Source organism: Hylobates moloch, unplaced genomic scaffold (assembly GCF_009828535.3).
Source record: "Hylobates moloch isolate HMO894 unplaced genomic scaffold, HMol_V3 SCAFFOLD_13, whole genome shotgun sequence".
NCBI classification, from domain to species: domain Eukaryota; kingdom Metazoa; phylum Chordata; class Mammalia; order Primates; family Hylobatidae; genus Hylobates; species Hylobates moloch.
This window is the reverse complement of record NW_026652288.1, coordinates 33,492,884-33,505,732: the sequence shown is the minus strand read 5'-3', so window position 1 is coordinate 33,505,732 and position 12,849 is coordinate 33,492,884. Positions and strand designations below refer to the sequence as shown.

The 12,849-nt window shown below is 43.1% G+C and overlaps 1 protein-coding gene across 1 annotated transcript; it reads left to right on the top strand.

Annotated features, from left to right (window-relative positions):
- Positions 1–10,225: 10,225 nt before the first annotated feature.
- On the top strand, positions 10,226–12,124 carry LOC116480175 (myeloid-associated differentiation marker-like). The gene is made up of 2 exons (XM_032172130.2): positions 10,226–10,348; positions 10,507–12,124. The coding sequence occupies exon 2, from the start codon at positions 10,584–10,586 to the stop codon at positions 11,535–11,537; it is 954 nt and encodes a 317-aa protein (XP_032028021.1). The 5' UTR covers positions 10,226–10,348; positions 10,507–10,583; the 3' UTR covers positions 11,538–12,124.
- Positions 12,125–12,849: the final 725 nt, after the last annotated feature.

The window sequence follows — 12,849 nt, the reverse complement described above, 5'->3', positions numbered from 1 at the left end:
TGCAATGTCTTATTTTAAGAAATAAGTCCATACAATGGACTTTGGGTACTAGGGGGAAAGGGTGGAAGGGGGGTGATGGATAAAAGACTACACATTAGGTACAGTGTACACTGCTTGGGTTATGGATGCATCAAAATCTCAGAAATTACCACTAAAGAACTTATTTATGTAACCAAACACCACCTGCTTCCCAAAAACCTATTGAAAAAAAATTTTTTTTAATACACTGAAAAAATTTTTAAAAAGGCAACGACAGATGAGAATCAATTTCCTGGTTTTGTTATTGTACTATAATTACTATAATAAGATATCAGCATTATTGGAAGCAGGATGAAGGGTATACAAGGTCTTATTCCCTTTTTCTTGTCATCTTGTGAATCTATAATTAGTTAAAAATAAACTGTTTTGAAAAAGTCAACAGTAGTCTCTATATCTCTCTAATGCTATGCGAGTAGAGTAGGCAGTAGATATATGTGGCTATTGAGCATTTGAGATGTCTTTTAAGTGTGAAGTATATACCATATTTAGTATGACAAAAGACTAAAAAAAACTCAATAATTTTTGTATTGATTGCATACTGAAATTATAATGTTTTGGGTATATTTTGTTAAATAAAATATATTATTAAAATTTTAAAAATAAAAATATATCATGGGAATTGTTGCATAACCTTGTGAATATACCAAAAATCACTGAATTATATACTTTTTAAAAGATGAATTTTTATGGTATTATATTACAATTTTGCAGTAGGGACCCTTTTTATCATCTTTTAAGATAGGTTAATATTAGTTTTTCTCTCATAATATTGTTGCGATAATAAAATTAAATTATTCAAGCAAAGCACATTAACACAGTTACCAGCACATAGTACAGGCATATTTCTAAGGTTATGAGGGTTCCATTCGAGACCACCCCAATAAAGCACATACCTCGTCTGGGCGTGGTGGCTCACGTCTGTAATCTCAGCACTTTGGGAGGCCGAGGCCGGCGGATCACCTGAGGTCAGGGGTTCGAGACCAGCCTGACCAACATGGCAAAACCCTGTCTCTACTAAAAATACAAAAATTAGCCAGGCGTGGTGGCAGCCATCTGTAATCCCAACTACTCGGGAGGCTGAGGCAGGAGAATCACTTGAACCCAGGAGGCGGAGGTTGCAGTGAGCCGAGATTGTGTCACTGCACTCCAGCCTGGGTGACAGAGCAAGAATCTGTCTCCAAAAAAAAAAAAAAAAGCTACAGATAAATGAAGTTCTCAATCGTGTCTTGAATCTGTCAGTGTTGCAGTGAACACATGCCACTTAATGGTATGTTGATCGTGAAACAAAGATCTGTCATGATGAAGTGAAAATGGAAGGAACTGTGAATATTCAATGAGCTGGTTGCCGAAATTTAAGAAAAAACATGGCAAAATTTTTTTCAATTTGTGGTGATTAAGCATCTGCTGATTACAAAGCAGCAGAAAAATTTATTGATGAGTTTGCCAAGGTTGTTGCTGTTGGAAATCTGACACCAAAACAAGTCTATAGTGTTGATGAAACATCACCATTTTGGCATTATTGCCCCAGAAAGACACTTGACTACACTTGAGGAGATAGTCAATAGAGGAATTAAGGATGCCAACAATAGAATAACTGTGCTGGGATGTACTAATGTAGCAGGCACACATAAGTGCAAAGTTGCTGGTAGGCAAAAGCTTGCATTCTCATTGTTTTTGAAGAGTGAATTTCTCACCAGCCCATTTTTACACTAGCAAAAAAGCATGGATCGCCAGGGACATCTTTTCTGATTGGTTTTACAAACATTTTGCTGGTGCTCACTACAGGGAAGCTGGAGTAAATGACAACTACCAGACTGTTATTGACAACTGCTCTACTCATCCTGCAGTTGAAATTCTCATCAAAAAATAATGTGTATGCCATGTACTTTTCCCCAAATGTGACTTCACTCATTCAGTCATGTGACCAGGGTATCCTTAAATCAATAAAGAGTAAATATAAAAACACTTTCTTGAACAGCATGCTAGCAGCAGTGAACAGAGGCATGAATGTGGAAGGTTTTCAAAAGGAGTTTAGCGTGAAAGATGCCATGTATGCTATTGCCAACTGTTGGAACATAGTTCTAACTGAAGACACAGTTGTGCATACCCGGCACAACCTCTGGCCTGCAGCTATGTTCAGTGATGATGATGAACAAGGTGGTGATTTTGAAGGATCCTATATGTCAAGTGAGATATCTATCCTTCTTACATATGCAAAAAATAGACTCTCACAGTGTGTCAGTGAGCTGGAGGACATGGAGATCAAAGAAGTTTTTTTTGTTTTTCTGTTTTGTTTTTTTGTTTTCGTTTTTTTGAGATGGAGTTTCACTCTTGTTGCCCAGGCTGGAGTGCAATGATGTGACCTCGGCTCACTGCAACCTCCACCTCCCAGGTTCAAGCAATTTCCCTGCCTCAGCCTCCCAAGTAGCTGGGATTACAGGCACACACCACCACGCTTGCTAATTTTTTGTATTTTAGTAGAGATGGGGTTTCACCATGTTGGCCAAGAAGGTCTTGATCTCCTGATCCTCCCGGCCTCCCAAAGTGCTGGGATTACAGGTGTGAGCCACCGTGCCTGGTCAATCAAAGAAGTTTTTAACATCAATAATGAAGCCCCACATGTTCATTTGCTGATGGTAAAATAACTGAATTAGTTTTGGGGTTTTTTTCTTGTTTTTTTTTTTTGGTGACAGAGTTTCACTCTCACCCAGGCTAGAGTACAGTGGCGTGATCTCGGCTTGCTGCAACCTCCACCTCCTGGGGTCAAGTGATTCTCCTGCCTCTGCCTCCTGAGTAGCTGGAATTACAGGCGGCCACCACCATGCCCAGCTACTTTTTGTATTTTTAGTAGAGTCGGGGTTTTGCCATGTTGGCCAGGCTGGTCTTGAACTCCTGACCTCAGGTGATCCGTCTACCTCAGCCTTCCAAAGTGCTGAGATTATAGGCATGAGTCACCACGCCCGGCCTGAAATAGTTTTGAATCAAGTGATCATAACAGTGATGATGAAGATTACATTAACACTGCAGAAAAAGTGCCTATAGACAACATAGTGAAAATGTGTGATGGGCTTCTTGAAGGACTAGAGCAGTGTTTGTTCATAACAGAGCAAGAAATAATGTAAGTTCATAAAATGAAAGGAGACTTTCAAGACAAAAATGTTGTTAATGAGGCAGATGACTTTGGAGGAATATTTTTAAAAAGACATCCAGCAGAATGCCTTCTCATCCCTAGAAGACTCACTTCCTGGTCTTTCAACTGCTTCTGATGTTTCCTCTTACAAAGAAAAAAAACACAGTATATAGTAATCATTTAATCAAAACATAGCATCATAGGTGGAGACTGAAAGCCTGTCACTTGTTATTGCTGATTTTTAATAGCAGATTACAGGTATTCTAGTGATGCTACTAGGCTGCTTACCTACCCTGAACACATTTTTTCACTGTATTAATGATATATCATACTTTTTATGGTTAAGTACTTATATGTGAATAAGTGTAAGAAAATGATTGCTTATCAGTAGCATATAAATTCAGAGTCAGGAATTATGGTGAGGCCAAACAACCACATATTGTACAAAAGGGTTGCATTCTGATGGATCAATGCACACACACTGTTTCATGCACAAAATTGTTTAAAATATTATATAAAATTACCTTCAAGATATGTATATATGATACATATAAAACATAAATAAACATTATGTTTAGACTTGGGTCCTGTCCCCAAGATATCACATTATATTAATATATATGCAAGTATCTGAAACTATCCAAAATCTAAAACAAGCTACTCCCAAGCATTTTAGATAAGGGATATTCAACCTGTGTAACAAGTGTGCAGTGGGTTCTTATCTAACTTTCAGATCTCCCCCACTATAACCCAGCATTTGACCCTAAGCAGTGGGATGCTAAGTTCAAGTCAAGTCTGCAACTTCTACGGTTCTCTTGCTTATCTTGTCCCATAAATGGAATGACGAGATTTAGTAGGTAATGATACAGGAAATGCCATTAAATTTGAATTTCAGACAAACAACTAATGATTTTTTAGTATAGTATGTCTCAAATGTTACATTTAGTATATTTATTTACATTATATTTAGTATAAATGTCTCAAGTGTTATATTTAGTATATTTAGTTTTATTTAGCACATACATAATTATGCAACATTTAGCACATACTTATACTAAAGAAATTATTTGTTGTTTATTTAAATTTAGCTGGGTGTCCTGTATTTTATCTGGCAACCCTACTCCCATGAGGTATGCACTAGGCTGGAAGGCCACCTTCTGGCCTCATATGCCCTATTATGAAGACTTAGTAAGTGCTCATGTTCAAAACACAACCATAGGGTACTACATATTTATTGACAGATTGCTACTGAAGCCTTGACCCCACTCCAATATGGTTAAAATGTCAATTGCCAAAAACAAACCTATAGTCTTTAAGAATATAGCAAATATTAAACATACAATTGTGTAAACATAATAAATCTATCTGGAATTTAATATTCAAAAGCAGCTCATTAGTATTCAGTTTGGTATTTTCCCATTATTTTAGAAATTTTATTCAATCAGGAGGTTTCTCACCTTTTTAGCAGATGTTTCAACACTGTGAACCTCAGAGACAGGTGAGAATCTGAATTTTATTCAAAGCAAACAACTGTCTCATGTCAGTCATGGACTACTCGAGTCATAAATTATCCTATTGTTTTTAATCTCAAAAGTATCACTAACAGGGCTAGCCACATAATTAGCAGAACCCGGCCCATAATGAAAATGCATTAGGAATTTCAAGATGGTGAGGGCAGAGCACTAAGCCAAGCACAGGGAGCTCAGTGCGACTTTACAGGTAACATGCCCAGGAAGCAGCCATCACCACAGAAATCATAAAAGCTAAACTAGATCAACACTTTGGGAGTGCGGTTATTGGCATTCCTCTTTCCCCAAGCCAAGTGTTGAAATCATCTGATAAATTGTACTTATTTTTTCTTGATCTCAGTTGATGGTTTCACCTAATCCCCAAGACCCTACAAAAAGACTGGGTGTGGCCGGGCACGGTGGCTCACGCCCGTAATCCCATCACTTTGGGAGGCCGAGGAGGGTGGATCACGAGGTCAGGAAATCGAGACCATCCTGGCTAACACGGTGAAACCCCGTCTCTACTAAAAATACAAAAAAATTAGCCGGGCGTGGTGGCGAGCGCCTGTAGTCCAAGCTACTCAGGAGGCTGAGGCAGGAGAATGGCCTGAACCCGAGAGGTAGAGCTCGCAGTGAGCAGAGGTTGTGCCACTGCACTCCAGCCTGGGAAAAAAAAAAAAAAAAGACTGGGTGACATGGGCTTCCTCTGGCAGAGGAACTGGGTGACTGTGGGACAGAGATGAGAGGAAGATGTTTACTGTATGTCCTTTTGTGCCTTGTGTGTTTTGAACCATGTGATGTGAATATATCATCTAGTCAAAAATGAATACATATATTTAAAGAGAGGTTTGGAGTCTCAGATCACACCCAGATGAACAAACCATAGACATTTTGAATGTACAATGGAAGTCATCATTTCTGTGTTTTACTCTTCAGTTTTTCATGGAGTATGCCTCAGTGGGAAGATAGTCATAAAATATTCTAGGATGCCTTTAATCATGAACAATCATAAAATATTCCAGGATGCCTTTAGCAAAATTTAAAGGGTAGGTTGAATAAGATAAAACTATTTCTGTGCTTCACAAATTGCTTTAACCCATAATGCAGGGTACGTTTTCAGTTTGAGATTATTGCGAATTATGTGACAGAACATCGTTCTCATTTTGGTCTAGCAGTTCAGGGCCTAATTCAAGCTCAACATTGATAACCGTTGGGGCCATCTGGGCCACATTTCTGTGTTTCTAAAGCTTTCCCTAAGGTTTAAACTCTTATCTTAGGATTTATTTTTCATGATTCCATTTTGATTTGTCTTTTTATTTTCTTCTTTTATTTTATGATTCTTTTAAATCATAAGAACTACTTCATGGAATGAGGTGGACTATTCTCAGTATTTATTCCAGAAAGTAACCATGAGTATAGGAGAATACACTTGAAAGGTTTTGTACTTTTTTCTACAGCATTATCTGGTCCTTTTGGGGGTTTTTTTTTTTTTTTTTTGAGACGGAGTCTCGCTGTCGCCCAGGCTGGAGTGCAGTGGTGCGATCTCGGCTCACTGCAGGCTCCGCCCCCCGGGGTTCACACCATTCTCCTGCCTCAGCCTCCCGCGTAGCTGGGACTACAGGTGCCCGCCACCTCGCCCGGCTAATTTTTTGTATTTTTAGTAGAGATGGGGTTTCACCGTGCTAGCCAGGATGGTCTCGATCTCCTGACCTCATGATCCGCCCGCCTCGGCCTCCCAAAGTGCTGGGATTACAGGCGTGAGCCACCGCGCCCGGCCCCTTTTTGGGTCTTAAAGAGTAGCTCACTAAACAAAGAAGTAGAATACTGAATTAAGAATATGACTACATTCACTGAAAAACTGATTGCTGTGTAATCTTAGGAACAAACTTCAAACCAAGCTACATATTAATCATGAGACAAAAATTAGTCATAATGCATAAACTTCTAATCTTCTACTAACTGTGAGGGGCAGAGCCTGGGCTGGAACCCAGTATGTCCTGAAGTTAAGAAAAGGTTTTCCCAGGATGGAGGCAGATGAGAGAAGTGATGTGGGAGCCAGAACCAAAGACAGGCAGGAAAGATAGACTTGGGAAGAGGCCACAATCCAGATTAGGATTAGCATGTTGGAATATTATCCAGATTAGGATTTTGCCATAATCCAGATTAATACCAACATTTTAGAATACTATTAGTACCACCTATAAATCACACCTGCACTTATTTTCTATTTATAACATTGTCAATAATTGCAAAAAAAAACTTAGGAACAATTGAAATGACCAAACGTAAGTGATAAATGGTAAACTATCTATCCAAAGAACAGAACATTATGCAGCCACTAAAAATAACTATTTTAAAAAGTATGATGAGCCAGGCACAGCACTTTGGGAGGCTGAGGCAGGAGGACCATTTGAGGCCAGGTGTTCAACACCAGCCTGAGCAACATAATAAGAACTTGTCTCTAAAAACAAACAAAACAAAACAAAAACATTATTTAATTAGCTTGGCGTGGTGGCATGCCCCTGTAGTTTCAGCTATTTGGGAGGCTGAGGCAGAAAGATTGCTTGAGCCCAGGAGTTCAAGGCTGCAATGAGCTATGATTGTGCTGCTGCACTCCAGCCTGAGCAACAGGGCAAGACCCTGCCTCTAAGTAAAAAACAAAACAGAAAAACAAAAAAAACTTCTTTGATCTCCATGTCCTCCAGCTCACTGACACACTGTGAGAGTCTATTTTTTGCATATGTAAGAAGGATAGATATCTCACTTGACATATAGGATCCTTCAAAATCACCACCTTGTTCATCATCATCACTGAACATAGCTGCAGGCCAGAGGTTGTGCCGGGTATGCACAACTGTGTCTTCAGTTAGAACTATGTTCCAACAGTTGGCAGTAGCATACATGGCATCTTTCACGCTAAACTCCTTTTGAAAACCTTAATGTTTTTTTAAATATCAATATTTTTATAATTTCTTCTAGTTGCAAACATTTTACAATAAATATCTATTATGTTTTAAAGCTAGGAAAATTATTTTTTAAGGTTTTCCAAAACAAAATCCTTGACTACAATAAGTCTGCCAGTGTGCAGGCATCCTTCCTGAATCACAGGTCCATTCTGGTCTCTCAAGGTAGAGATAAGAACTAAACTCCTAGTGCTTGACAATATAATGCACACAGAAGATGTGTCTCAGAGACCTATAGAAACATGACATCCAAATCAAGGCAACATATATGAAAGTACTTCTTAAAATCAGCAATGCAGGTGAATATCAGATACATTTTAAAAAAACAAGCAAACTGACCAAATTGAACATGTTATAATTGTCAGTAATGTATTCTCATATATATGTCTTTTAAAAAGATCATTGGTGCATCTTTTGTAAACCAAGGCCCTCAGATGTTCTCTTTAGTCACTAGATTCCACTCTTTACCCACTAGATTCCACATAGGAAGGACTGGAAGAGCTTTTGCAGCAACTTTGCATTATGTGAGTAACACTAGCAGCAGCCTGTCACTTCCTGCAGCACCCAGTGCAGTGACCATATTGAAAGTCCAACCTAGATTTGCTGAACATCAATGAGCAAGAGCCTCAGTGGTACAAAAGCAACAAATACAAGTTTACAAATGTTCCTCATCCTTTTGCTCTATGGAAATAACATTTTCTACTTGGAACTTCAAACCCAATGACTCAATTGAAATTCTCACCCCATGTAAGCTGGTCACACCTTCAAACAAATAATTTACTTTGAGCACAGCTACCTGCCCAATAATGTGATGAACACAGATGCTCGTTTAATGTAAACATACAGTGAAGAGAAGTAGCATGAGCAAGTGTCTGCCATGTGCTGGGCAAAGCCTTGGCTCTGGACTCTGGGTGCTGCTGTTATCTCCTAGTACCCCAATGAGGCAATTGCTCCCACACATGGTTTGGACTGTGAGGGAGTTTCCATGGCATTTGTAAACTGTCATGGCACGGGTGGGAGTGTAGCAGTGCGGACGACCAGGACACTCTCATCACCATCTTGGTTTTGGTGGGTTTTAGCTGGCTTCTTTACTGCTTCCACAGCCTCTCAGAATCAACATGCAGTTTTCTCTGAGGTCTTTCCTTCTTTTAAAAACACGCTTTCACTCTCAAAACAGCAGAGAATGAAACTGTAGTTGTGTTTATATGCTTGAACACAATTATTTCTGCCTCAGGAAACTTTTCAGTATATTTAATTCCTAAGTATCGCTTTGAATGAGGAAGTACATAAATGAATGAATTTATGAATGAATGAACAAATGCATGAATATGAAGAACTTTGAAACTGGGGTCTATAAGAGAGCCAGGGCAGTTATTCATCGAAGGGCAGATGCCTGAGAGAGTAGAGCTGCACAAAGCAGATGCAAAGAAAGGGTGAAGGCTTGGCTTCTCAGCCCCCTACTTCCCCACAGCCTGTGGCCCCTAGAGACTAGGCTTGGGGTGTGGACCTCAAAGAATGACAACCAACAGAATGAATGTATGACTGCAGATTTTCCTGGAGCAAGTCTTGGCCATAGATCAATAATAATAACAACAGCCAGGCATGGTGACTCTTCTCTTGCCTGTAATCCCATTGTTACCAGAAAGAGGTGCCGATCTGGACCTCAAGAGAGAGTTCTTAGATCTTGATCAAGAAATAATTCAAGGACAGTCCATACAGGAAAGTGAAAGCAAGTTGATTAGGAAATTAAAGGAGTAGAAGAATGGCTACTCCAAAGAAAGCAAGTTGATTAGGAAAGTAAAGGAATAAAAGAATGGCTACTCCATAGAGCAGCCCAGAGGGCTGCTGGTTGCCCATTTTTATGGTTACGTCCTGATTATATGAGAAACGAGGGGTGGATTCTTTATGTCTCCCCTTTTTAGACCATATAGGGTAACTTACTGAGGTTTCCACACCGTTCGTAAACTCTCACGGCGCCGGTGGGAGTGTGGCTGTGAGGATGACCAGGACACTCTCATCACCATCTTGGTTTTGGTGGGTTTCAGCCGGCTTCTTTACTGTAACCTGTTTTATCAGCAAGGTCTTTATGACCTATATCTCGTGCTGACCTCCTGTCTCATCCTATGACTTAGAATGCCTAACCTCTGGGAACGCAGCCCAGTAGGTTTCAGCCTTATTTTACTCAGCCCCTATTCAAGATGAAGTTGCTCTAGTTCCAACACCTCTGACCCCAGCACTTCGGGAAGCTGAGGCAGGTGGATCACTTGAGCCCAGGAGTTCAAGACCAGCCTGGGCAAGATGGCAAAACCCTGCTTCTACTAAAAACACAAAAAATTAGCCAGGCAGGTGGTGCCTGGTGCCTGTAGTCCCAGCTACCTGGGAGGCTGAAGTGGGAGGATCACCTAAGCCTGGGAGGTCAAGGCTGCAGTAAGCCCTGATCATGCCACTGCACTCCAGTCTGGGCAACAGAGTGAGACCCTATCTCAAAAAAATTAGAAAATTAAAAATGGTTAGGCTGACTTGAAGCCTTTATAAGGAGAGAGAGTCGGGCCTTGCTGGGCTGCTGGCCCCTCAGTGCTGCCCCAGGCCCTGCCGCCACCACCGCCTGCCCCCTGGCCCCTGCCAGAGCGGGGTTACCATCATACACGTGCCCACGCCTGCCCCAGGTGTGCACTTCCGCTGGGTTTCCTCAGCCGCAGCCCACACAGGTAGTGGAACTGGTGGAAGGAGAGGGGCGGGACTTCCCCGGGTCAAGGCCAGACCTCTTCCGGGCTCGGTGCTATGTTCCTGTTCCGCGGGGTGGCGGGTCCTGGGAGAGAGAAGCCCAGACCCAGTGGACACTGACATTGTCTCTCGCTGTTCCCAGCCTTTTCCAGGAGTGTGACTTAATCCGTTTCCACAGCCAGACCTTTCTCCGTGAGTTCCTCAGCCAGGACTGCTGCCATGCCAGTGACTGTTACCCACCCAACTGTCACAACCACCATGGGGTCCCCCACCGTTGTAGGGTCCCCTAGGGCCCTGACCCAGGCCCTGGGCCTCCTCCGCCTGCTGCAGCTGGTGTCCACCTGCGTGGCCTTCTCGCTGGTGGCCAGCGCAGGTGCCTGGAAGGGGCCTATGGGTAACTGGTCCATGTTCACCTGGTGTTTCTTCTTTGCCATGACCCCGGTCATCCTCCTGGTGGAGCTGGGCGGCTTCCAGGCCCGCTTCCCCTTGTTTTGGCGCAACTTCCCCATCACCTTCGCCTGCTATGCGGCCCTCTTGTGCCTCTCGGCCTCCATCATCTACCCCACCACCTACGTGCAGTTCCTGTCCCACGGCCATTCCCACGGCCACGCCATCGCCGCCGCCACCGTCTTCTTTGGCATCGCCTGTGTGGCTTACGCCACTGAAGTAGCTTGGACCCGGGCCCGGCCCGGTGAGATCACTGGCTACATGGCCTCCGAGCCGGGGCTGCTGAAGGTGCTGGAGACCTTCGTGGCCTGCCTCATCTTCGTGTTCATCAGCAGCCCCTACGTGTACCACAACTGGCCGGCCCTGCAGTGGTGCGTGGTGGTGTACGCCCTCTGCTTCATCCTGGCGGCCTTCACTATCCTGCTGAGCCTGGGGAACTGCACCAACATGCTGCCCATCCGCTTCCCCAGTTTCCTGTTGGGGCTGGCCTTGCTGTCCGTCCTCCTCTACGCCACTGCCCTTGTCCTCTGGCCCCTCTACCAGTTCAACGAGAAGTATGGTGTCCAGCCCTGGCAGGCGAGAGGTGTGAGCTGCAGCGACAGAAACCCCTACCTTGTGTGTATCTGGGACCGCCAACGGGCTGTGACTATCCTGACGGCCGTCAACTTGCTGGCCTATGTGGGCGACCTGGTGTACTCTGCCCACCTGGTTTTTGTCAAGGTCTAAGACTCCCAAAGGGCCCCGTTTGCCTTTCCAACCTCTTCATCCGCTCTCCCGAGTTTTCTTTATTGAGTATTCATTTCCTGTGTTTTCCTCTTCCCTATCTCCTCCTCCCCCTTTTTCTTTCCTTCCCAATTCATCGTACTCTCCCAGTTCTCTGATGTATGTTCTTCCCTTTCCTCTGCTGTTTCCTTCCTGTTTTGTTCTGTTGCCCACAGCCTGTTTTCACCCCTAAGCTGTTTCTCTTTTTCCACTCTCTCTTCTTTCCTTCCTCTCATCTCTTTTCTAGGTTTCCTGTTGGTTTTCTCATCTGCCTATTTCCCGACCATCTTCTCCCATTTCCTTGGGAGTCCTGAGGCTTTTCTTCTCCTGCCCCCACCCACCTCCAGAGGTGATGAGCTCCACACCTCCACACCCCTTGCAGCTGTCAGTGCGAAGTACTCCCAAGGGGCCTTCTGCCTGTCCCCACCCTAGCTGTGCCTTAGTCAGTGTGTACCTGTTTGTGTTTGGGGGAGTGGGAATTGGACCTCCTTTCTCCCAGTGGAGGAAGGTGTGCTGTGCACTTCCCATTTAAATTAAAAAATGTTTATGTATCTCTGGAGGTCAATAATTTCCAGTGAGCGGGAGGCTTTAAGTGCAGACCCTGGGTCCCTAGGCCTCGCCTAGGACTCTGCCTTGCCAGAGATTGGCTCCAGAATTTGTGCCAGACTTACAGAAAACCCACTGCCTAGAGGTCATCTTAAAGGAAGCAAGGGATGGATCCCTTTCATCCCAACTGTTCTTCACGGTAAAAAAAAAAAAAAAAGTCAGGCAAAGAACCATAGGATCTTGAAGACAACTGTTTGAAGTATTTGTGAGGGACAGTGATGTGGCCTTCCAGCCTCAGTGTTAAAAATAACTTTTAACACTGTGTCCTTTTAACACGGTGTCCTTCAGAGCATGTGGAAAGAGATAATAAATAAATAAACAACATGTCCTGCTTTGGCAGAGAGGAGAAAATGGCCACTGTCACCCTTCAAGGCAGTATCAGCTTGGGTTTTTTTTCTTTCTTTTCTTTTTCCTGGTCATGAGGGTAGAAATTACTGGGTGGCCCTTAAAAAAAAAAAAAAAAAAAAAAAATTTCGGCCTGGCAGGGTGGCTTACACCTGTAATTCCAGCACTTTGGGAGGCCAAGGTGGGTGGATCACTTGAGGTCAGAAGTTCGAGACCAGCCTCGGCAACATGGCAAAAATTCGTCTCTACTAAAAATACAAAAATTAGCCCAGCATGGTGGCGGGCACCTGTAGTCCCAGCTACTCAGGAGGCTTAGGCAGGAGAC

What these genes read in the sequence shown, in the direction of transcription:
- LOC116480175 (XM_032172130.2), top strand. Translation starts at nt 10,584, where the DNA reads ATGCCAGTGACTGTTACCCACCCAACTGTCACAACCACCATGGGGTCC.